Here is a 25,700-nt window from a genome sequence, read left to right on the forward strand (position 1 = left end):
CCCACCTTCTTCTTCTACAGTTGACACTTGTAAGACATGGGTACGAAGTACATGAGTTCACTTAAATGCAGATTTTTTTCAATAAGTATAGAGAGAGTACTGTAAATGTGTTTTCTTTATGATTTTTTAAAGCCATGTTTCTCTAGCTTACTCTATTGTAAGAATACCGTGTGTAACACATATAACATACGAAATATGTGTTATTTGACTGTTTATGTTATTGAGGTTTCCAGCCAACAGTAGGCTATTAGTAGTTAAGTTTTGGAGGAGTCAAAATTTATACGTGTATTGTCGAATGCTTGTTGGTAGAGGGTGGTCAGTGCCTTTAAGCCCCGCATTGTTCAAGGGTCAATTGTACTAATGGGCCCTACCTCCCTGCCTCCTCGGTCACAGGAGTAAGCATGTGAGCTAGACCTGACCAATTGGAAAACCCTATTTCCCTGGACACAGTGATTGAACAAAGAATGGGCATGCGACCACAGCTGCGCCACTCTCCTGCATTCTTATATAGGGTTGCTGGGAATTTGGCTTTTTCTTCTCTGGGATTATTAATTTGGGACAATGTGAGCTAGGAACCCATCTTTCCCCGTGGTAGGTTAAAGCACATGAGAGGAGCCCATCTGGAGTGGACAGTGAGGTCACAGAGACAGAAAGCAGAAGCAGAGAGGGAGAGAGGCTGCAACATGGAGCCTCTGGATCCATCAGTGCTGGAATTCCCAGTTACAGGAGCCAACAAGCCTCCCTTTACACCTGAGCTCGTTTGAATTGGCTTTTGTTCCCCCCAAACCAAAAGCCTCAACTAATCCAGTCCTCTTACTCATACTGACATGAGTAGGCCTCTAAGGATTCTGTCTGACTCCGGCTTCAGTTCCTTTAAGAACTTTCCCTAGATCCCTCTTTGGAAGGGTTGGAACTCAATCCTAGATCCTTCTTTCCACCCTTTTTGGCTTCTGGCCATCGTCTCTGTCTTCTTTTTCACACCCTGACCACTGGCTTCATGCAGGGATTCCCTGGCTCTCTGCATTCCTGCACTTTGGCCAGCACTTCCCCTCAGGGTCCAGCTCTTCTGCAGATGAATAAACTGGGAACACACCCCTTTGCACGTAAATCCAGGATCCCTGCACTTGAACTGCTCTCCTGAGCAGCCTTAACCCAGCATGCCTGGTCCTGTTGGCTGGTCTTTAGCGAGACCTGGGGCAAGAAGCCACCTACTCCATGAAGCCCCCCTTCACCCTTCTCCTGACCCCCCGACCCCCCCACACACAGCAAGCACAATAAACAGTAACCTTGACGTTAGAAGACCTGAGTTCACGTTGCAGCCTTACCATTCCCTGAACTTTCATTTCCTTGCCTTTAAAAAAAAAAAACAAAAACAAAAGGAAACTTAAACATGTGCTTGGCTCAGCTGACCCGGAATCAAACAGAAACTATGATGGACTGTGTCCACATGAGGGGTCAACTGTTTGAGGCTTGGGAGGGCTTCACTGAGAGAGACATCATTGAGACAGGGAATGGGTGGCCCAGGCAAAGGCAATGGCTTGTGTACAACCACAGAAACATGAGAGAGGCCTTAAGGAAAATGGAGGACAATACGGGATGACTCAAATGCAGGGGGAAGGAGGGGGGTGGGGGAAAAACAGGCTTCAGAGGTCAGCAGGTGGCAGGCAGATCATGCCGGGCCTTGAGGGACTTTTAAGGAGCTTATCACACTGAGGAAAGAGGGGAGATTTTCAAGAATTGACATGGTCCAGACTTGCACTTTAGGGAAAACATTCTGGTTTCTTAGGGACAGCTGGATGGCACAGAGGGTAAGCCTGAAAGCAGGAGGTAGATCAACCTGGGTCAGAGGTGATGAAGGCCAGAGGGGGAAGTTCTTAAGAGATGGGAACCCAGGACTTGTGCACCCCAAGGTAGGCAGGGAATAAAACTCCCCATCCCCCCAGTGAGGCTTCAGCTGGGAATAGCAGCCCCAAGTTCTCAGGCTCCTGAGTCACCTTCTGGGTTCATGGCTGCCCTGAGGCCAGGTCAACCTCCTTCCTCTGTCCTAATTGCTTCCTGCCAAGGAAGCTGGCCCCCTCCAAGCGTCCTTGAGAAAATCCTTGTTAATGCAATTGAGCGTTTCAGGACAAAGCAGGCACCTCCAGCTGCCACTGCCCCCAACTACCTGCAACAACAAACAGTGCCTCTCTGGCCATTAGAGGGCAGGGGAAGGAGGACGAGAGGGAAAATTCTAGGAAAAACACGTCAACACTAACTGCATCCCAGGGAGGTCTCAGGGCCTGGGCTGAGCTCCTGTGGATGGTGGAGCAGGTTACACACTACACAACATCCTTGACCAGCAGGGCAGGTGAGACTGAAATCCAGGATTTGTTCCACTTGCCAAGCTGTGTGCCATGGCATGACAAGGCTGTATTTGTTCAGAAGAAGGGGTATACTTTTCTCATTAGGCCAAAGGTGCCATCCACTGGCCCAGCTGTATACTTAGGAGGCTGTTTACACTCAGAAGGGGTGGCTTTTCCTAATTTGCTCAAAAGGGCACCATATGGCCTAATTATAATCTTGGCTCTTGGCTTTTCTCTTCACTCCCCACTATCCACTCATTTGGGCTCTGTGCTGCTTTCCATTGGACAGAGGGAGAAACAAAGTCCATTGTTGGCTGCCATTATCTCCCTTCTGGGGAAACTGCTCTGCTCACAGGCCCACATATCAGTACCTGGTCTGGCTATTGATGAATGGACCAAGGCCTCCCTCTGTAAGCCAAGCTGAGCCAATCAGACCCTTTTGCTTGAAAACTGGAACTAAGAGATGCAGAGTATTGTCAGCTATTGGTGAGTCTTGACACAGTGTTGGGGCTGCAGCCACTTTTGCAGGGAAACCAAGGAAATCTGAAGAGAAACCGAGGAAAAGAAGACAGATACAAATATTGCCAAGAGGAAGAGAGCCTGTGAGGCCCAGAGAGGAGAAGGGAGAGACCTTGTGGCCAGTTCTTTTGAGGCCCAGCCATTCTTGATTTTTCATCTTCAGGGTCCCTTGTAATCTGCTCCTCCTTTCTTTGAACTAACTCCGGTGGGTCTCTGTTCCACATAACCAGAGTCGTTGCTAGAATAAGGACCTCAGCCCCAAGGGAGTCGTTGAGGCACCCCCAACAATGAGCTCCCCACCCCCCTCCCCGGGGCCTCTTCTCCCCTGTCCCTAACCCCAACCCTATCTTAGCTTAGGGAAGAATAAGAGACCTCAGCATGGTCACACCTTTTATTCACTGTCAGTGAAAAAACACACCATACAGCACAGGGTTGAATAGTGAGGACAGTCACTGCGGGCACAGTCGGGAGCAGCACATGTGGAGAGGACAGGGAGCCACACTAGAAAATGAGTTGGGATGCCCCCCTCTGCCACCCAGCTCCCCTATTTCCCCAGGTCTCCACATGCCCACAGCCTCCACAAAGCAGGAAGGGCCATACACCTTGGGAGGCCTGGTCCTGCCCCACCTTCTGGCAAAGGTAAAAGAAAACCTTGAAAATTTCAGAAAGAAAATTCCATGTTTTTCTGAGACTTTTCAATTGCAGAATTTGACTTTTTTTCCCAAAAATGATAAATAAAATACGTAAGAAATATATTCTTGCTTCCACAGTGATCTCTAAAGTCAGAACAAAACCTCACCCAGGGTGGATCTTCAGGAAAATGTGTTGATTTTGTAAATTTTTGTGTAAAAACATTTACAGTGTCAGCTTACTACCCTGTGTAGAAACACCACATTATTCTCTCATTCTTTCTCTTTCCTTTCTCTTCCCTCCCCTCCTTCTCTCTCTCTCTCTCTCTCTCTCTCTCTCTCTCTCTCTCTCTCTGCAGCATGATGAAATTCTACCTCTAGAAATTGTCAGGAAAAGATTCAGTGCCTTAGCTTATGGGCTTCCTTTTTCTTAACTTTTGATTTGAAGGTAAGTTATATAATCCTGATTATAGCTCAAAGGACTGGAGTGGCCATGTGAAGTAGACCTTGCTGTTGATTTTTAGAGATAAGAAATAAGGGGCTCATCAATCAGCCCCAAAGGATGAACGAGGAGAGAATGCAGTTAGAAGGTAGATTCTGAAACCTTGTAAATCAGACTTGCTGCAAAAAGAGACAAAACTTCAAAAGGAGAGTTTGAATATACTCTATGTATTGTTTTCACTGTCTATATATTTTTGTGTCTCTACAAGTCATACTTCAATCTCCACTAACCTTGAGCTTTATGGCAAGTCCCTCATACTGGCACAGGGATTGGAGGCCTGCCTCTCTTCTCAGGGCAGGGTCAGTGCTCTACCACAGGAACTCCTGAGCATGCAGCCTGTAGGACATCCAGGAGCATGTGGGAGCAAGACGTGGCCTGCCTGGGCTCCTCCTATCAGCAAGATGGTGTTCCCAGTTCCCAGCCTGGTTTTATGTGTTCACATCACTGGGCTGTCTGACAATGTTTGGCCAGACTGGCAAATATCACCCACAGGATACGTTGAGAAGCTTGGAGTGATCAAACATGCTCTCACGGGTAGGACTTACCCACCAACTGGAGAAAGACAAAAACAGTTCTCGTAGGGAGGAATAGGATAGTAAAGACAGTGCAAAGAAAGTGCAGGGTGCTTCCAGGGATCTGAGTCAGGGGCTTCCCAGGACAGCATTGACCTGTTAACAGAGCTGCCCAGAAGCAGACAACAAGATACTTAAAAATGTCAGGAGTTCAACCAAGCTCCTACCTATTTTTGGAAGACCACCACCTCAGAAACTTCTTAGCAGGAAGCATGTACAGGACCAAAGCTAACTTAGCCTGCCCTACAGGCAACTTCATATGATTCAGATCCAGACAGAGGAGGAGGGAGAGACTCTGAGGGAAGAAACCCTCTTAGAGCCTTGGGTTCGAGCCTTAGCGCTGTGCCACTCCCTGACCGTGTGCTCTTGCACAAGGGATTCCCCCCCTTTCTGTGTCTCACTTCCCAAGTCTGGAGAAAGAGAATGAAAATCTCTATTTCCTAGGCTGGAGAATAGAAAGAGATGGAGTAGATGGCAAGCCTTTGAAAGTCATGAAGTTTTCGATCGTGAATTAGATTAGATTCAATATTTGGGGGATGGGAACCCCAGTTTGTAAAAAGCCTTCCACTGGAAGTCTCAGCTAAGCCAGGCTGTTGAATATCTATGCATCTTCAGTGCTGAGTGGTAGCACAAGATACACCTAACGACCAGCTCCTCAGAGCAATGGAACATTCCTTGAGGCATTATTGGATAAAAACTTGCTGGTTACTGCCTGAGGATGTGAATTCCCAGCCTTACCACATGGCTGGTCATAGGCAGAAGACAGAAAGAGTGTGGCAGCTAAGTGGCCTTGCTACCTCCAAGGGCAGCAAGAAGGAAGGTCCAATAGAGTTTGGGACCAAAGGTCAGCATCCTCAAGCAACCTGCAAAGAAGGGAGGACAGGTGAGCACTCAGAAGAGGCATGCCGCATCTCTTTCCTGGAGATAAAATCCCGTACTCCTGACTCGGCAATCACTCCCTGCTCCTACCCTGGGCTGACAGCACCTGTATACGAGATTGTTGTCACCAACAGCTTAAGAGGAAATCTGTCACTGCATATCAAAGCTAATTTCTGATCACAAGTACAGTAGAAAATAAAGTGAAAGGCTTGAAGGAGCAAGATTAATTTTCTGGCAGTCAAAGCATGCAGCTGTATAGCTCACGGATCCAAAATCAGAAAGCAGACATTGGAAAGCAAAGCCAGTGCACCTGGAAGATGATGAATTACCTGGCAGACTGAGGATCTGGGGTTAGAAAAAGCCTTTCAAATGGAGCACATCCCCAGCACTTTTTAGGCATTTTGGTCCATAAGTGTAGTCTGGCAACCTGAACAGTGGCCAGGTGGTCCTCTTCTTCTAGGTCCTTCTGTTTCTGTGGCAGTGAAAGAAAAAGCCCCTCTTTGAAACTAGACCAAATCCGGAAAGGAACTACCAACATGTGGAAGATACACCAGTCTCACTCTCAGCAAACCTGTCTTTTCTGTTTCTGAAGTCGGCATCCAACCAGAGCAAGCGCATAATAGAGAGTTGCTCGCTGAATTGAAAATGGTCATTAAAAAGGAAGCAGCAGAAGCTGCTGACAGTGACGCTTCAGGACTTGATCTGATAAGAAAAAGTGTTATTTGGTAAGTTTGCTGGTATTCTCCCTCTTTTTTCTCAGCTCTCCCCCCCCCTGCAAAATTAGCATTTTCTATATTCATTTAATCATTTTACAAGAAACCAAGTAATATAAAGTATGTTTTAATATCCTAAACTAATAAAATGACTTTAGCTCTTTCAAAGGGTTCTAAAAAAATAAGTATTACATAAATATCAGTGTTTCTTAAAACTTCCATTCACATGGTTCCTAGACTTCCAAACACTTCGTTTCATCTCTCTGCAGCTCTGGGTGGAGCTGAGCTGAAAGATTTCATAGTTCCTTTCGAACTAACTAGCCTTTCCATGCCCTCTGCTCAGCTGTGTGTGACGTTTCCATCTGAGACTCTGACCACTGCCTCACCCTCCTTTATGAGCTTCCAGAGGGCATGGAATGTGTTCTGTAAAATACCATAACCTTAGCACCTAGAGGTGCCTGGCATTGAACAGGTGCTCAATAAACGTTAGGTGAAGAAAGGATTGAATGAACGCTCCAAAGGCTGGGGCTGGAGGGGCCAGGTAGAGTCAAGGGGGCAGGGCAGAGACCACCTTTAAGGAATTTACATCCTCAGCAAAGGACAGGTCCACTTTGGCCCTTTAATTGGGATCTGTGGGACCACATCCTGTAAAGCATAATCCCAGGAAGAATAGACTTTCAAAGCAGACCCACAGCCCCCCGTCCTCAACCCTGTCTCTTGGGGTAAAAGCCAACTCTCTATGCCCATGTTCAGGGCCATGACTGGGGGGTGGGGCTAGACCACAGAATACCTGAGGATCTGTCTCTTTTCCAGGGTGAGGTGGTCCCTCAAGGATCTTGACTGAGGGGAGCAAGGGCTTGGGCAGAGGGGTGGGTGAGCCAGAGAGTGAGGCTAGAGTACCCCTCCCCCTGAGAGGTCATTGGGTTGGGAGGTGGCCACGCCCCTCCTGGCCAGGGGCCCTGCCCCTCACCACCCTCTACTTCTGCATGTCGCACTGAAGCAGTAGCACAATGGATGGGTCACTCTTGGCAGCCTCCTTGAACTCCTCCAGTGTAATCTGGTCGTCCTTATCCTGGTCCATCTTCTTGAAGATCTTGTCCACACGCTGCTGGGGCGTGAGCCCATCCTGGTTCATACGCATCATGATCACAGTGCCCACCATCTTGTAGATAGCCTGGCAGGGGTGGAGGGGAAAGAGGGGAACTGTGAACACCCACAGTGAACAGAGACAATGGCGGTGTGTGTGGGGGGGGGGGGGGGCGGTGCGGTGAATGAAGGAAGTCAGGGGTGGGCAGAGAGTACACTGGGAGATGGCAAGGATACTGGAAGGTGATGTATGGTCACTAAGACTGAATATTTAATGGTTATCTCATAACCAAAGATGTCTAAAACCCAAGTCTTCTCCTCCAACTTGCTCTCCCCCCAGCATTCCCTTTCTCATTAAAGAGCAAATTCATTCTTTTAGTTGTTCAGACCAAAAACCTTGACGTTCTTGACTCTCCCTCAAGTCCAATCCTTCAGCAAAACTCGTCAGCCCAGATTTTGCATTAGGTCCCATATCCAACCACTTGCACTGCTCCTGACTGGCCTGCAGTGGAAACCTCCTAACTGGTCTCCCTGCTTCTGCTGCCTTCCCATGCCCTTCGTCTGTTCTCCACACGGAGAACAGAGAGCTCTAAATGGTTTCCCTCTTGCTCAGAATAAAGTTAAGTCTCTACCCCAGACTGTGAGACCGGGATCCTGGCTGCCTACCTGACCACTTCCACTCTCCCCTCTCTCACTTCTCTCGTACCACCCTGCTCTCCTGGCTACTCCTTGAACGCTGCAAACACGGTCTCACCTCAGAGTCTTTGCATTTACTGTTCCCTCTGCACAGAATACTCTCCCCCACCCCCAGATTAAGCTACATGATTAACTCCCTCACCTTATTCAGGTTGCTTCTCACATTTCACCCTATACACACCTCCTCCATCGCGTTAGCTCCCCTTACTTTGTTTTTCTTATGTCCTAACATTTACTGCTTCACATGCACAGGGTTTTTTTCTTGTTGTTTCAAAATATTCTCACTGTAGAAGGAATGTCTCCCCCCCCCCAAAAGCAGTAACTTTGAACAGTGCCTGGCACATGGTAGCACTCAATACATACTTGTTGAAAAAATAATGAGTTAGAAACATAGGCTCTGAAGTCAGATTTCCTAGATTTGAATCATGAACCACTATTTGCTATGTTTCCACATCTGTAAAATGGGGTTTCTGCCAGTACCTACTCCATAGGGTTATTGGGTAAAGCACTTAGCATAAGGCCAGTCCTTACACTGCACGCCCAACCAATGCTAGTTAGCCACTGGGTCCTGGGAGGCGGGAGGCGGGAGGCGGGATGCGGGGGCAGGTGGGGTGCAGCGGGGATGTTCCTGAGGCCCGACAGTAAGGTGACTGGAGATGGCTGGAGAGGACGTGCCCCGAAGCCAGGAGCGCGTCACCCCAGCACACCCTGGCCTCCCGGATCTGCCCCAGCGCACCTCGATGATCTCCAGCATCTCCAGGCGCGTGATACGCCCGTCGCCGTCCAGGTCGTACATCTCAAAGGCCCAGTTCAGTTTCTGCTCAAAGCTGCCGCGGGAGGTGACGGAAAGGGCACAGATGAACTCCCGGAAATCGATGGTGCCGTCGCCGTTCTTGTCAAAGGTGCGGAATGCGTGCTGCGCAAACTTGGAGGCGTCGCCGTAGGGAAAGAACTGAGGCGCGGACGCGGGTAGTGGTGAAGCCGCAGTCTAGATGTCTCTGCCCGCCCGCGGCTGTCCGGCCCGCCCCCTGGGGTTGCCTAGCCCCGCCCCGGCCATCCGGCCCGCCCCCTGGGGTTGATTGGCCCCGCCCCTGGCCGTCAGCCCGCCTCCTAGGGTTGCCTAGCCCTGCCCCCGGCCATCCAGCCCGCCCCCTGGGGTTGATTGGCCCCGCCCCTGGCCATCAGCCCACCTCCTGGGATGGCCTGGCCCCGCCCACCTTGATGTAGAGCTGCTGGAATTCCTCCAGGTTGAGGATGCCGCTGGGGCAGTCCTTCAGGAAGCCTTTGTACCACTGCTTCAGCTCCTGCTCGCTGAATTCGGTGTTCTGAACCAGGTCCTCCAGCACCTCTGGGGCCAGTTTGCTGTTGGTCTTCCCCATGGCAGGGCCTAGAGGACAGGGGCTCCCTCAGTTTGGTTCAGGGCAAGGCCGCCTCACCAGCGGTCCCCAGGTCCCCATAGGACAGGTTCTCTTTCTCCACAACAACCCCTCCCATAACAAGTCCCACATTCTCACAGCCAGGATTCCTCCTTCCACAGCAGGATGGGTCTCCTGCTCTCACCTCCACCCTCCACAGCCTCCCCCGCTTCCTACAGCTAGGCTCTATCCTTCACACACTTTCCCACAGGACGCCCTGCCTCCCCCACCCCCTTCCCCTCATCATTCATTTCTCTCCCATAGCGGCCCCTCCCCCCTCCTGGCAGCAGGTTTTCCCTCCTGGCACCCAGGATCACCACCCCCAGGTCTCAGCTCCTGGCCTTCTGGCTGACTGGCGCCGATGCCACAGCCTGCATCCTCCCCTCTCCCGTTTACACCTGGCATAGCCCCCCACACCCCTAGAGTCTTAACCCCTTCTCCTTGCTATTTAGAGCTTTCCACGCTTGGCCCCTACCCGCCTCTGCAGGCTTTTTTCTGCTCAAGGACCTGAGGAAGGTTCCTCATATGTCCCGCCCCCGGCACCATCTCCCAAGTTCTTCCTCAAGGCTTTCTGGGCCACCCCAGCAGGAAGCTTGTCCCTCCCCTCCTCTGTACAAATAGAAGTCCTAGCTGATAGCATTGATGACCCTGACTAATCCTGTTTTTCATTAGTCACTCATTCCCTGAGCATTTATCGAGGCTGGCTGTGTTAGGTCCCATGCCAGTGATGGGGATAAAGTAGATACGGGCCAACCCTCAATAGCTCATAATTGGGCCAAAGAGGTAGCTGGCTGATTGTCAAGGGCCTTCAATCCATGCCAAGGAGTTTGGCCTTTACCCACAGGGATTTTAAAGCAAGGGCTGAGACGATAGCATTCAGTCCATCAACACAGAATGCTTACAAATGGTAGGTCCTGAACTAGGCGCTGGGATGAGAAAGTAGGAATGTGTTTTAGAATTTTTCCTTTGGCTACAGCGTGCAAGATGACCTGGGTGGGGGAAGGTACAGAGAAGAGAGGGGCCTGCTGCATGGTTCAGGTGAGAGATGGTGACACTGAGCAGAGGCCGTGGAGTGACATGGATGGACCGAGCCATGTTAGGAGGAGGCGCTGGCAGGACTCGGGTGACTGAATGTGGGGATGAGAGCAACACAGAAGTTGAGGCAGAGGCTCAGATTTGGGGCTGAATGAGTGGAGGTGGTGTTGCTGAGAAGCGGGTTTGGGGAGGATGAAGAGTCATTCCCCACTGGAACAGGAGCCCCTCATGTAGCCTGTGACAGAGAAGTTTCTGCAGAGGGAGGTACAGGCCCTCCCCAGGATGTATCAGGAGTGAGGCCTTGCCAGGCCCTGAAGGCCAGGTAGACATTCTTGGCTGACCTCCACGGGAGGAATATCCCTCCAGGAACTGTTTCCAGGACCTGGCCCTGGAGGTGAGTTTGACCTGCCTGGAGTCTCTTTGGGAAGGCACCAGACTCCGACCCCAGGGTAGCCTGTCATGAAGATACTCTGGAAGAGGAAGTTGTCAGGCTAGCAGAAGAAATTCCTCTTCCATAGCCCACTGCATGCCAGTGTGGCTTCTAATCCTTACTGCTAGGGGTGCCCTGAACAACCAGATCTAAGATTGGTCTGTTCCATGTCCCCTCCCTTGCTATGTGGCTTCAAGTTAGTTACAAGATATCTCTGGGCCGCACATGCCTCCAGTGTGCCATGAGGAAGATCAAGCAGGAGTAGGGGTAGCGATATCCTCCCCCGCCTACCACCCCCAGAGGATGAGGAATCCTCTATGCTCCCAGGAGAAGCCAAGGAGGGGGAGGCATGCCATCCTCCAGAACCCCGAACGTGGGGTCCAAAACAGCTGCACTGGGCACAAGGATGCCTCTGGAGCACCTATGGGCAGAAGAAGGAGGCAACATCCCCTGCTGACCCCTCCCCAAGTCCAAAGCACACTGCAGGCTCAGGGTGTAGCCAAGCGAGCTAGAGAACCCAGAGGGAGAGGTGTCCGATAGGGGAGGTGGAGCCTTTCCCGCGTTCTTCTGGGGGATGTGCCTGAGCGTCTGTGTGAGGGGCTGGGTGTGGGCGGGAGCATGTCAGTGAATGAGACCGCAAATCTGTCAGAGCACACATGTCTGCGTGTGTGCGTCATGATGTCTGTGTGGCTCTGGCCTTCCGTCCCTTGACTCCTTCCTGCCTTGTGCTCCCTTCCCACAATTCTCTATCTCTTGGGGTCACACCTGTTCCCAGCCCCAATTTGGTCCCAGGCCCACTGAGGATTATGCCTCTTCCTTCATTTCTCTTCATTTCCTCTATTGTTCTTGGATTGCCAGTCAAAGCTGGCAGTCCCTTTAAGATATCGCCTTATTTGGGGGCGCCTGGGTGGTGCAGTCAGTTAAGCATCAGGCTCTTGATCTCGGCTCAGGTCATGATCTCACAGTTTGTGAGTTCAAGCCCCGCTTCGGGCTCTGTGCTGAGGGTGCAAAGCCTGCTTGGGATTCTGTCTCTCCTTCTCTCTGCCCCTCCTCTGCTTGTACTAGCTCTCTCTCTCTCTCTCTCTCTCTCTCTCTCTCTCTCTCTCTCTGTATCTCTCTCTCAAAATAAATAAATAAACCTGAAAAAAAAGATATCCCCTTATTTTAGTGAAAACTGGAACCCAGAGAAAGGAGACAACTGGCTCAGAGTTACACAGCAGGTCAGTGGAAGGGTCCAGATGAACACCCAGGCTGAATCCATGCCACCTGCCCGGACTACTCTCTCCAATTTATGACTACTCTTGTCCAGTACAGACCTTCCCCACTCCTGCCTGCCTTCTGGGAAAACTTCAGCTCTGATCTCCCTCTTGGCCTCAGTGGGTCCATCTTACTGTGCTCCAGCCCACTGTATCTGACATCCAGGAAATATCCACCCCTCGGGGTAGCCCAACAGCTCCTCTGACTCCCCTCATCTACAACCAGACACCCTCAACCTGTGGCCACCTTCTCTCTCCATCGGCCCTTCCTTCCTTTCCTCCTCCATCCCAGAGTGGAAGTGCAATGTTAATTACCTTTACTTTCCCCTCTTCCTTTTCCCTAGGTCCAACTTGCAACCAAGCCCTGCTGTTCTTTCTTTTGATGCTCTCCTGGAAACTTCACCATGTCCTCTCTCCCCCCGCCCCCCATCGTCAAGGCCAGGGGCACAGCTAAAGGGGCTGAGATCCAGCTGGAGCACTGCATACGAAGCCATGCCCATGGGCTCAGCTGCCTCAGAGGAAGTGTCTTTCTTCTGATTTCTCCGTTCTGAGGCAGCTTCATCTCTGGTTTTGCCCATAAGTATACGATACAGGCTAGAGGTGGATATGCCCATGGGCCCCCTTGTACTCTAGAATCTTCTAGAATCTGGCATCAAGGTGCCCACCTGTCTAGCCTTACTTTCCACTGCTCCCCTCATAACTACATGCTTTTCAGTTAGTTTTCACACAGCCGGGACCTATTTCCCTATTGCATATATTATATGCAATATAATATATTGCATATATATATAGCCGGGACCTATTTCCCTATTGCTTTCCCCTCCCCTAATATCCTTTCTTCCCCTCTGGGCTGACGCAGCTATCCTCAGCACTCAGGCCTGGCTGAAGCCTACTTCCCAGCCTGGACAGTGGACAGTCAGCAGCATGCACCCAGCTGTGGAACTGAGCCCCACAAGTGTGTGGATTCCAGAACTCTCTGACCCTCACCTTGTGCTCTAGAATTCCAGAATGGAACCTGACTTGGGAAAGATCTTCGTATTAAGCCCTGGCCCAAGCCAAAAAATATTCTTAAGTTTTTTGCTCAATGGCAAAGAGTTTATCCCCCTCCGCCATATAACCAAGTCCACTTTGGGGCAGATCGGAGAGTGAGAAAAGCACTTTTCCCATCATTCCGAGTTCTGCCCTCTGGTAGCTGCCTCACACCAGTCCCGCTCTGCCCTCTGTGGCTGTGCAGAACCGCCGGCAGAGACCCAAAGGCCATGTCTGGCACAGAGTAGTTCAATGAATGCCCCTTGGTGGATTACACAAGAGGGGCAGAAACCTCGTCTTCCTCCTTGGAATGGCGTCAGTCTCTTTTGTTTATCTGTGTTCTCCTGCCATGGCACCCACTTCAGAGACAGTGGAACCCAGACCCGGGGAAAGGAAGGGTTCACTGAAGGCCAACTACAGCCCACCAGTAGCAAGGCAAAGGCCCTGGGGGCATTTTCTGTTGGGACTGTGGCCCCGCTGAACATCTGCAGGCTCCCCTGCCTACCTCTTGAGGGTTGCCCTCCAGCTGTGAAGGAGCTGGCACTGCCCCGTACACAAAGCTGCTGCCCCTCTGTGCTCACAGGCTTCTTCCAGAGGGCAGAGCTCCAGGTTGTGGGCTTCAAATGGGGAAGTGGCAGTGAGGGTAGGAGGGATTGAGGGAGGCAATAATCCCACACCCTCACCCAGCTTCAAAGGAGCTGGTGCTGAGACGGTTGCCATGGTGACAACAGCTCCCTGGTCAGGAGATTTTTCTCCTTCCTCTCCTCCCTTTGCTCCTCTCCAAGCAGCTGCCATAGCGGCACGTCTTCTCCCTCTCCTCCTTAACGAGGGGCAGGGCATTACAAACAAAACGTGGGCCCTAGTGACCACCTCCACTTTGGAACTGTCCATGCCACGTGGGCTGGTGGTCTGGGAGGGGACTCCGGACAGCTGAGACCGGGCCTTGGCTTGGAGAGTGTGTGGGAGGGGGAGGCCTGGGTAAGAAGCAATGCCCCCTTGGTGAGGACTAACGCCCCCCCCAGGCCTCTCTCTGAAATGCCTAATGGCTCAGGGCAAGAGTGAAATGGTCCCATCTGCCCATAATTAGCCACAGAACCAGAACGTGTCAGGGTTGGAAGGCCGTTCAAGACCATCTCATCAAGTCCACCCTCTGTCCGGCCCCCTTCCCCATTTCAAGAAGGGTCAGAAAGGGAAGTAACTTGGTCAAAGGCAAACAGCAGGTGGGGCAAAGGGAAGATTTAACCCAGCTCTTCTGCCCTCCAGATTCAGGCCACCTTAGGGAAAGGAGTGACACAGTCCACATGGAGCTTTGGCAGATCCTTGTGGGGCAGCAGGAAGATAGGAGAGAGAGCGACTGAGTGCAAGAAGGCCAGAAAGAATCCAAATTAGAGATGTTTGAGAGGCAGGACTCAGCACCTGTGAAGGGTGAGGGGAAAGGAGAAGGCTGGGACCTTGACAGCAGTGACAGTCAGGTATGGGTAGCCTGCTGGGGGTGGTGCCCCTGGCTCATCCTCCAGCCAGGATGAAAGAGGCCAAACATGGGACCACTGCCTAGCCCTGGGACCATGGGAGGTGGCAGTGCTGTTGAGGAAGTGTGAGGAGAAGAACTGGGGGGGGGGGGGGGGGGAGGTGTTCTTCCCTCCCCCAGGTATGCTGTGAGGTCTATCACCTTGAGGGGTGGGAGATGGGGACAGTCTGAGGGGACAACGTAAGGTGGGAGTAGGCTCTCCATGGAGGTGGGGGGCTGTCTTTGGGGACAGGGACCTTGTGATGTGAAGTGCAGAGCTAGCTGCTGGTGGGGCCGGGTGGCATGGGTGGGGGCTATCTGTGGAGGTGGGAGGTTGCCATGGTGCTGGGCAACTAACTACCCATAGGCAAAGGGGAAGGGTGATTACTGCCTCCTCGAGCACCAGCAACACCACACCCCCAGCGTGGGTGGGTGTGGGTGTGGGTGTGCGGTGTGTGTGTTGGGGGCCAGAGCAGTGGGTGTTCTTACCTGAGCTGGGAGTAAGAAGGCGGCTCTGCCTCCTTCCCTGAGACCTATGGGGCCTGGATTAGGGTGGGAGTCCCTGCCCGGGGGCAGATGCTGCCGCCTATGGAGGAACCAGGGGTCAAGGAGATGAATGAGGGGAACAGGAGAGGAGAATGGGAATGGAGAGTGGAGGGGGAGGGGACAAGGGCCTCTGCCCGGCCCCGCCCGCGTTACCTGAGGCCGCTCGCCGGGTCGCTGGATGGCTCTGAGCCTCGGCGGGCCGCGGGGACCGAGACTGGCTCGCGGGCTGGAGGCCAGGCTCTCCGAGGTCCGCACCGGAGCCGCCTCCCAGCTCTTGTATCACTATGTCTCTCGGAGGCGACACGATTTGCATAAGCCCCGCCTCATCCCGGGCAGATCGGGCGTTGATTGGCTCCGCTGGGGCGGAGTGGCAGGCGGGGTTTCAGGTGGGGACTGGATGGCCAGTGAGGCCCGGCTGCCGGAGCGCGCCCCGCCCGCCCGCGCTGACCTTCTCGTAGTCGCAAGGAAGGGGGAAGGGCTGTGCCCCCGACTGTACCCCGCCCTAGGGTTCAGACTCCGGGCCTCAGTCTGCGGCCAAAGGTGATGATTGAAGTGGATTCGCGCAAACAACCGCACGGTTGCTGTGGAAACCGGAGAGCCACAGCCGAGTCTCTAAGCCTTCCCTTCCAGGGCCCCAGCCGGGGGTGGGGATGGAAGAGGGGATGAGTCACAAGATGCGACCCCCTCCAAGTCCCACCCGAAATTGGAGGAGGGCGACGGGGAGCTGCAGAGAAGCTGACTGGTGGAGGGAAGAGCTGGGGTGGTCGCCCACCCACGCCTTCGCTTCGCCCCCTCAACACACGCCCTGCGCTGCCGGCGGGGAACTGAGAGGAGGGTGGGCGGGCGCGGAGAACGCAGCGCCGATGGCGAAGCGCCCAACCTCTACCTGGACCCACGCTAGTCCTGGGCTCCCTACAGCCCCTAATTCCGATCCTCTCCAGACAGGCCTTCCTTATTTCTCACGGGCCCCCAAGAGGCCTCTCGGGATCTCCCCCAGAAGGTGCCCCTGCCTACCCCATGCACCTTCCAGTCTCCACCCTCCCATCTTCCCGTCCCGCAGACGGAGCTGGTCCCCAGCCGCCGCCAGTCTCCCAGTCTCCGGCCTCGGATGTTGACACAAACCCGAGGTGGTTTACACTGAGTGAGTCTGGAAGGTTTCAGGGCCCCGGGAACACCTCTTCCCCGCACTTAGGGGTCTCCCCAAAGCCCGGACGGGCTGCCCTGGCTGCCCTGGCAGCTGAGAGCTCCCCACCCAAGGGGGTGGGAAGGAACCTTTTTATTCCAAACAGGGAGGGGGCTGGCCGGGAGGGGAGCAGGTATCTCTCACGCTGGGCCACGTGCGGAGGAGGGACTTCTAGGCATCTGTCAGAAGTGGGGCGGGGCGTCTGGGGATTGGCCGAATGGGAGCGGGGATGCTGAAGAGCAGCGGGGGGGGGGGGGGGGGGGGGGGGAAGAGGTGAGGCTTCTGACGAAAGAGCAAAAGTTGAGGTGCGCCGGCTATAGGGGATGAGGACAGGCCAGCCAAGAATGGAGGCGAGGCTTCAACGACTGGTCCCCAAAATTCCCCGGCCAAGCTCCCGGCGGAAGGAACCCATGGACGTCTCTTTGTGGGAACCCGACCCATTCCTGTGGAACCCCCGTTTTGCTGTCCCTTTCTTACGGCTGCGGGCGGTCTTCTCTCTGGGGCCCTAACAGGATGACAGCACTACCTGGGCCTCCAGTTAGCTGGCACATCCCTGGCCCCTTGATTGATGATTCACAGGGACAGGTGTCTGAAAGTCCTGACACTATCACTTCCTGAGCACCTTCACCTGCCCTGGGGACACGGAGACAGGCAAGAACTCATCCCTGCTCACAGATAACCATAATCCAAAGCATGAGGAAGTGGGAAGCAGCAGCATGGGTTGCTGGAAGTGGTATCTGAAACTCTAAAATGGGGCCCTACCTTTGTCAATGATGCTACGTATTACCAAAGTCAAGACCATTCTCTCTCTGGGCTTCCCAGTCTACGGGGAAGTTGTGAGAGCTGGTGCCAGAGGCCCAGGGGAGCAGGGGAAGAATTTCAAGTAGAAGAGTGAAGACAGACTGTTTGCAACCCTGGACAGAATTGTGTGGGCATGACTCTGTTTCACTACACTTGTGAGCTCCTTAACAACAACTAACATATACTGATGAGAGCTTACTTTGTGCTAGGCATTGGCACTATGTAAATATGATGTACATTTTGTATCCTAACACTTTATATGTTTTACCTAATTTGTTCCTCACAAGAACTCTATGAGGCAGGTACTATTATGACTCCACGTAACAGATGAGGAAATTGAGGCTCAGAGCCCTTAAGTGACTAGCCCAAGCTCACAAAGCTAGTAAAGCTGCAGGGCTGGGATTTGAACCCAAGCAGGCTGGCTCCAGAATACACTCTTAGACAGAAAAAATACTGCCTCTCTTTAAGATCTTTCAAGTCCTTAATGGCAGGGTCCTTGGATTGGAATATTCTTTATCTGATCCTCCAAGGCATAAGAAAGGCAAACAAAGCCCAGCCTCCTGGAAGCAGCTTCTGGAACTCTGAAGTGGTCGAGACATAGGGTTCCAAGCTCTCCTGGACTGCAAGAGGGCCAGAATGTGGCTGCACCTGACTCCCCCATCCCCCACCCTGGAATCAGCATGGGATCCAGGAATCCCAAGTAAGCGGAGAAAGGAAGGCAAAGGCAGTCGGTGAAACAGGATATACTGGTCCTTCTCTGGCTGTTTAAACCAGGCAGGACCACTCATGCAGCCTCGCCCATGAATCATCCTGGGCCCTGTGACTGTTTCTGACCTGCCGGTCATAACCCATCTTCCCCTGCTTGTAACACTTGAGATCCTGATCTTGATCCTGTCTCTGCCTTTAGGTTTGGTGTTTAAAACAATAATGGTGGCTGTTACCAAGTTGCTTCCCTATGTATTAAATTCCCTGCCAAGTCCTTTATCTGCATCATCTCACATAATCCCACGGATGACCCCTGCCATTAAAGATATCTAACAATCCATTCAAACATGAGCATCACCAATCAAAGTGGATGCTGACCTTAGTGCTAGACCAAAGACTTAGTAGGTCTTCGTTCTGCCAAGAGTTAACACTTTAGTTATTGGATCAAGGGGAATAGTCAGGAGAGAAGCTTAGGGATGGGGGGGGGGGGCGGGTGGTGGCGCCCAAGGCCTACGATTACCTATTTACCAATCAATTTGGAAGTATTTTGGTGTTTTAACAACCAGTTCAGCTGTACCAGGCATGGGGACTGAATTTCAGCCCTAGCATACTTTATTTCATGGCAGTAGATGGAGGCTCAGAGAGCTTAGGCAATTTGCCCATTGTAACACAGCTCATTAGTGACAGAGAGGACTCCAATCTAGGTCTGACTCCAGAACCCACACTCTTAGTACTGACTGACCTGTGTTCCTAGGAAGAGAGAGCTGGGGTTTCCACTTTCTGCATCTAAAGGCTGAGCCAGGGGAATGTGGTTTAACTTCTGGGACTTTGTTGTGGCCTGACTATTCTCAGGCTTGGAGCCTTGGCAACACCTGTTCCATGTTGTTGAAAAGAGCAGGCCGTGCCCCTGCAGAGTGAGGAGGGCAGGCTGTATGGGACAGCGTGCATGTGTGGGAGACCCCAAGAGCGGACACAGAGGGAAACCTCAGTAGGGTTTTGATGAGGACAGAGGTCTGCAGGCAGTGGACACTTCAATTTGCTTCACCAGAGTGCTAGCATTCCTCACATCGGGTACCGACAACAACAAGGATGCCTTTATGATGGATAACACCTTCCTCACTCCCTGGGTTTCCTCAGACTTGGCTCCTGCAGTCTGGTGACAGCTAGAATTCCCCTGGGTCTTAGATATTTCAGTCTTTTTTGTGACTGGGAGAGAGTGAGATCACCAGCTTTGGGCTCCTTCCTCTCCCTTATTGGCTAAGCGGGACATTTTTTTTTTCTTTTCCAAAATAGAAATCTATTATCTTTTTTCTTTTCCTGTTAATACATGATGGCTAAACAAATGATACAGAGAGAGTGGAAATTCCTGCCCCCCCCCCCCCCGATTCCTCCCTTGAGCATTTCCGTGCAGGGGACCTTGCGTTTTGGTCTGCCCTTCATTCCCCTTCTTCTGGAGAAGCCCTATAGCATAGTGGGTTAGATGTGCAGACTCTGGAACCAGGCTTTCCAGGTTTTCATCCCAGCTCTATCACTCACCAGCTCTGTGACCACAGGCAAATTACTTAGCCTCTCTGTGCGTCAGTTTCCTTATCTGTAAAAAAGGGATAATAATAACAGTACCTATGTCAAAGGGCTACTCAGTGTTAGAATGAGTTAGTATATGCAAAGTGCTTAGAACAGATTTTGCTTTGGGGAATTACACAGCCTATATTGTGTACAGTCTTGGTGGAATTATCAATCCGAGTGCCCTGCCTTCCTGTGGACAGGGTTGGGCATGAGACCCCAGTAGGGTTAAATGGCTACCCCCACCCCCCACCCCGCCCAAGCGAATCTGAATCTTGAGTAAAGTGACTCAAGGACACTAGATGGTTACCGTTGGTTTATGCCAGGGCAGTGCTCTGATGACTGTCCACTCATTCCTGCTATCTGAATCCTCGGGAGTGACTCTAGTACACGTCCACATACAAGACCTACTTTGGCTTTTCCTTTGGTTCTATGAACCACCTACATCCCTCCCCAAAATTTCTTTTCTTTTCTTTTCTTTTCTTTTCTTTTCTTTTCTTTTCTTTTCTTTTCTTTTCTTTTCTTTTCTTTTCTCTTTTCTTTTCTTTCTTTCTTTCTTTCTTTCTTTCTTTCTTTCTTTCTTTCTTTCATTATCTAGAGGAGATTTCTACTTGCCTGCAGAAAACATATGAGCTTGGCATATTTCTCTCTGTTACGACTCTTGCTTGCAAGTGACACAGAACCAAACTCACAATGGATTAAGCAAAAAGAAACTGTAGTAAGAGAAAACCCAGGAGGGGATTGGACTTTGGGGATGGCTTGATTCAGGGGTTTATACAGTGTGATTAATATCTGACCCCTTTCCAGGGCTTGGCTTTGCTCTCCCATGTTGACTTCATTCTTGAGATCCACATAAAGGCAAGATATCTGCCAACATCTCTGGGCCAACACACTCTCAGGTTGGAATGCCACAGAAAAGAAGAGAGCTTCCCTTCCCCCAGTGCAGGTAGCCAGCATTCTGGGATGGTTTTCACTGGCCTGGTTTGGGATCCATGCTAAGCTCAGAACAGTCACTGAAAACAGGGGATACAGTGCACTGATTGGCCAAGGCTGAGTCACTTGCTTACCCCTAGATAAGGTCAACTCCTCCCAAAGAGTGTGGACCCAGAGTAGGGAAAGGTGGGTGTTCTTACCAAGGACAGCAGAAATTGCCAAATTATAAAAACACATCCAAGCTCTACTATCAGGGTACTGACAGGAAACAGATGGCGGCACTCAAAGAGATGACTGAAGATAGGTCAGTGAGGGAACTATTTGCACAGATATGGGCAGGGTTGAGAGAAATCAACAAGGTATTATCCAACGCTGGGGCTAGCACCCTTGGAGAGCCGTTACCACCTCCAGACCCCAAGGGGCAAGGAGAGGGAGCAGAGCTGTTGTTGTAGAAGGGAGTTTTCAAGGGAAGCTATGGTCTTTGGTAAGGAAACACAGCACTGCCAGCACATAGCCTGATAGGGAGAGACTGAGGGTGGGTAGAATAAGCACCTTGACCTCCTTCGTTTTTTTTTTTTTTTAATGTTTATTTTTGAGAGAGAGAGAGAGAGAGAGAGAGAGAGAGGAGAGACAGAGTGCCAGCAGGAGAGGGACGGAGAGAGGGAGACACAGAATCCGAAGCAGGCTCCAGGCTCTGAGCTGTCAGCACCGAGCCGGACGCAGGGCTCGATCTCACAAGCTGTGAGATCATGACCTGAGCCAAAGTTGGTCACCCAACTAACTGAGCCACCCAGGCGCCCCAACCTTGATCTCCTTCTATTCCCACATCCCAGAAGTCTCCTACTTATGTCTCCCGTTGGCCAAACCCAACTGGAAGCCAGAGGGCAAAAAAGCCCCACTGATGCAGTCCCCACAGCAGCCTCCTGGAGCAGCACACAGAGGGCAGAGAGTGGAGGCAAGCAGAAAACAAACCTAACAGGAATAGATGATGCCTATACCTACATCTCTCTGTATACACACATTATGTATTTGTATGTAAAGTATCTATATATCTATCCAAGTGCTTAGGCTTTCAAGTTAGACAGCCCTTGGACAAGTCACTTCACCCCTCTGCAGTTCAGTTTCCTAGTCTGTAAGTGGGAATAATAAAAAGAATTACTTGTTGTGTGAGGGTCCAGTGAAGATAGAGTCTTTACTGTCATTCACATAAACATATGAACCATGGCTGTGAAAGTGCTGTATTTGTTGGAGCAAAGGCTAAGCTGCTGTAACAGATACACCCCAACATACAATAACTCAAAGAGAAGTTTATTTCTTGTTTACATAGAGTCTAGGGTCGCTGTCAGGTGGATGGGTGGCTCTCCTTCTTGCAGGGATTTGGGACTGGGGCTCCATCTACCGTGTGGTTCCACCATTCCCTGGGATCTCCAGCCAGTGGAAAGGGAAAGAGAGAGTGGAGGAAGCAGACGGTGAGGGTGCCCAGAGAGTTCTAATTGGAGGAGGCCACTACCCCCACCTAGGCTGGAGGGGCAGAAGGGAAAATGAAGTCAGCCAGAGCCCGTGCTCACTGCACCTGCTGCTGCCATCACCAGAGCCAACACTGCTGCTGCCCCGAAGGAAGCCAGGAACTCACCCTCTTGGCTGATGCTACAGTCTGGAAGTCTGAAGTCACTTGCTGTTGCTGTTGGACACTGAAAGCACAGCAACCAACGTGTGGTTACTCGTGCAGGGAATGGCGGTTATGACCCACAGGAAGAAGCCTACTCCAACTCACTATGGGCAGTCACATGAGAACCTATTTTTTCCTTTCTCCCTCCACCCGAAAGCCCACACCAGAGAAGCAATCACAAGGAAGGGGGTGAGTGCCTAAGAGCTCCCTAACTGCCTTCAGCCGCTGGAGCCTTAAGTCTGCCCTTCACGGGGTGGGGCTGAGAAAGAGCTTTGAGTCAAATGTGAAACGGAAACTTTAATTGAAATTCAAGAACCAAAAGCGATTGAGATGATGGGCTCAGGATTGGGGTAGGGATGAGTGAGAGGGTGAGAGGAATCAACTCCCTTGGTCCGGTGCTGATCTTCTTAGTGACCTCCTTCTCCTGTCTGCCATTGCCAATCCCTGGCACAGCTCCTTCCTTACCCTGGCTCTGGTTTGCTTAGCCACTGAGCCCAGGGAATGCCTGGTCCTTTGGCAACCTGCATACACACACCCCAGCAGTCCTGGCCAGCTCTTAAGACTTTCAAGGGCCTTTGGGAGTACAGGAGCAGATCAAGGCATTCACGGGCCAGCCTGGCCATTAGAGGAGGTAGACCCACCATAGAGGCCCCATAGCCTCAGTCTGTACTCGTGGAAGACATTTGGCTCAAGTTAGACCAGTGAGATGTTGTCTCCCGGGAATCTGGAATTTTGAATGGAGAGGCACAGAAACCTCAGTGTCTTTACAGCAGAAGCACATTGATCGAAGTGCTCTGGGAGAAAAGTCCTCTGGTTTCCTGCGGGGGGCGCTCTAAGTCTGCCCTTCTGTGAATCGCCTTGGTTGTTCAACCCTGTCTTGGAATCCATGCGCTACTCCATGACCCTTCTAATGTTCATCCCATGCTCTCCTCACTCACCCTCCCTCCCCCCCACCCACACATACACCTTTTTAAGTTAGCCAGAGCTGGTTTCTATGGCTTTCAGCCAAGTGGCTCAACTAATAAAAGGCCATTTAAGGTCAGAGACGGGAGGTGCAGTGAGAGGCAGATGCCAGCAGAGGGCACTGTGCGCTCACTTAGAGAGGCCCCAAAGGTTCTGGAGGCCTTTGAAGGGAAGATGGGTGGAGGAGCCAGGCAGTGGGGGGAAGGCTCTTCCTTGCAGTGTTTTATCCTAGCAAGTGTAGGGAGGACACACAAGGAGACGATGATGAGATGGAAAGTCGGGACCTTTGTTGCAATTGTATCTGTGTCATTTATCTCACCGTGTGACCTTGGACAAGTCATGTAACCTCTTTGGTTTCCCCATTTGTAAAACTGGGATAAGACTTGAACCTGCTTGATGAGGTTGTCGTGAGGATTAAATAGAACAATGCCTCTTCAGTGCTTAGAACATTGTCTGGCCTATACACTGTTAATACATTTTAGCTATTATTGTTACTCTCATGTCACCGAGCACATAATCAAAGGGCCAGAGATAGAGCCAGAAAATGACAAGGGGCACACAAAAAAAGGTTACTGGACAGTAGTCACAGACTTCAGATGATTCCAGAGAACAGGAATGTTATCAGGAGGTCCTTGGTGCAGAGGAAGAGGAAGAGAAGGGATGGAAGGACAATTCTGAGGGCAAAGGTTGGTGGAATGATCTGAAAAAGGGAAATGGGGACACTTACCCCTTTGGGGTGAGAGGAAAGGAAATCAGGAGAAACACTGGAAAAACTGGGGACAGATGTGGAAGTCAAGAGGCTTCCTCCCCTTACACAGGCCTCTAGTCTTTGGGAAGCATGCCATGCACTTAGTTGGGGTGGTGGGGGTGGCTGAGGAGGCTCAGCTTTCTCCACCCTCACCAGCCTGGGCCTTTTTTGTCATGTGAGTCCTACTTTGTCTTCTTTTAGTTTTTACCATTCATCCATTGATCACATATCTATTGGATGCCTATTAAGTACTAAGCTCTGGAAATATAAAAGAGTCTCTATTAGTCTGGGTTCTCAACAGAACCGAAAGAAGATAATAAGTAGATAGATAGATAGATAGATAGATAGATAAGAAGAAGAAATGGCTTATGCAGCTATGAAGGCTGAGAAATCCCAAGATCTGCAGTCAGCCAGCTGGGGATTCAGGAGAGCCTATGTTCTACGGTCTGGTCTTTGTCCACATCCGAAGACAGGAGACCAGTGTCCTAACTCAGAGATAGTCAGGCAGAGAGAGCAAATTCTCCCTCAGCTTTTTGTTCTATGTAGGCCTGAATGGATTGGATGCTGCCCACCCACACTGGGGAGGGCAGTCTGCTTTACTGAGGCCACTGATCCAAATGCTAATCTCCCTCAGAAACACCCTCACAGGCACACCCAGAATAATGTCTGGGCACCTCATCGTCCAGTCAAGCTGACGTGTGAAATTAACCATCGTAAAGACCAACATGGCAACTCCTTTCATGCAGTTTATGGTCAGACAGGAGCACCAGACACAACAAGTAAAACAGTGACTGAGACAAATGAACAGGGTCTGTGATCAAATAAGCGGGCCCCAAATGGAATGCAGATTGGAGGTTCGGGGGAGCATCTCCAAGAAGATGCCATGTTGAGGATTGGAAGTGGACAGCCAGGGGAAAGAAGAGGAAGAATATTCTGGTGAGGGAGTGAGGCTCAGGGAAGTGTGAGCTCAGAGAAGACCTTTGTGGCAGAAAAAGAAATGAGTTTGCTGAGAGAAGTGAGTTCACTAGATTTTATCCTAAGTACCATCAGACTGTTTTGTAGCTGGGGATGGGCTACACATCCCGAATTCCATTGTTCAGGGTTACTCAGGCTTTTAGCTAGAGACTGGGGCAGGGGCGGTTGTTGGGGGGGGGGGGGGTGCTGCAAGTAGAGGTGGGAGAACGGGAGTGGTAGAGGGCTGGAATCTGGGCTAGAGAGCCAGCAGCCTGATGGAGAGGGATGACAGGTAAAACTTGGGACAAGGGTCTGCAGACCTGTTCCCATGGCCTTCCATACCAATAACATGGAAGGTAACTGGGAGCTTGACTCCCCGTTCTGGATATTGGGAGCCTCTTGGGTGCTGGGTGGGAAGGTGCCTTTGTATCAGGGTACTTGGTGGGGGTGGGGGGAGAACCCTAACGGTAGCCAACCCACTGAGAGGGAAGCACTAAACGTATTCCTCTCCTCCTGGCAGACAATGGCTAGCTAGATTGAATTCTGGGGTCAATTCCAGATCTGAGTTCTAGCTTCTGCTCTTGGGTGATTATGTAGGAAGAGAAAGAGCAGGGCTCAAGACAAATCTGATTTGAATCTCAACTCTGCCCTGTACTCCCTGCTGGGACTTCTCCTTCACTGATGCTTGGTGTCCTCTTCTCTGAAGTAGGATTAATAATGGTCCCGGGCTCATAGGATTTGTTGTCAGCATTAAACGAGGCAATGCATGAAAAAATACATGGCTCAGTGTCAGGCACATAGCAGGGATTCAACAAACGGAAGCTGCTTCCCTGTGCCTTAGAGAAAGCTCCAGTTTCCAGCTGAGACTAGAGGTGCCCCATCTGGGACCAGGTTGTATGACCCGGGAGGCTCTGCGGCCTAATTCACCCCCTATCTGCAGACAGAGCCTGGTTCCATGGGGTGGAGAATCTGGCTCCAGATCTGGAAAATGGGGAGGTAGCAGTGGAGGGTGGGGGAGAGCAGAA

The 25,700-nt window shown here is 51.4% G+C and overlaps 1 protein-coding gene across 1 annotated transcript; it reads right to left on the minus strand.

Moving 5' to 3' along the window:
* Positions 1 to 3,238: 3,238 nt before the first annotated feature.
* HPCAL4 (hippocalcin like 4) lies at positions 3,239 to 15,467 on the minus strand. The gene is made up of 4 exons (XM_003989890.6): positions 15,310 to 15,467; positions 9,156 to 9,325; positions 8,675 to 8,890; positions 3,239 to 7,330 (listed from the first exon to the last, which is right to left on the minus strand). The coding sequence occupies exons 2-4, from the start codon at positions 9,315 to 9,317 to the stop codon at positions 7,133 to 7,135; spliced, it is 576 nt and encodes a 191-aa protein (XP_003989939.2). The 5' UTR covers positions 9,318 to 9,325; positions 15,310 to 15,467; the 3' UTR covers positions 3,239 to 7,132.
* Positions 15,468 to 25,700: the final 10,233 nt, after the last annotated feature.

Source organism: Felis catus, chromosome C1 (genome assembly GCF_018350175.1).
Source record: "Felis catus isolate Fca126 chromosome C1, F.catus_Fca126_mat1.0, whole genome shotgun sequence".
NCBI lineage: Eukaryota > Metazoa > Chordata > Mammalia > Carnivora > Felidae > Felis > Felis catus.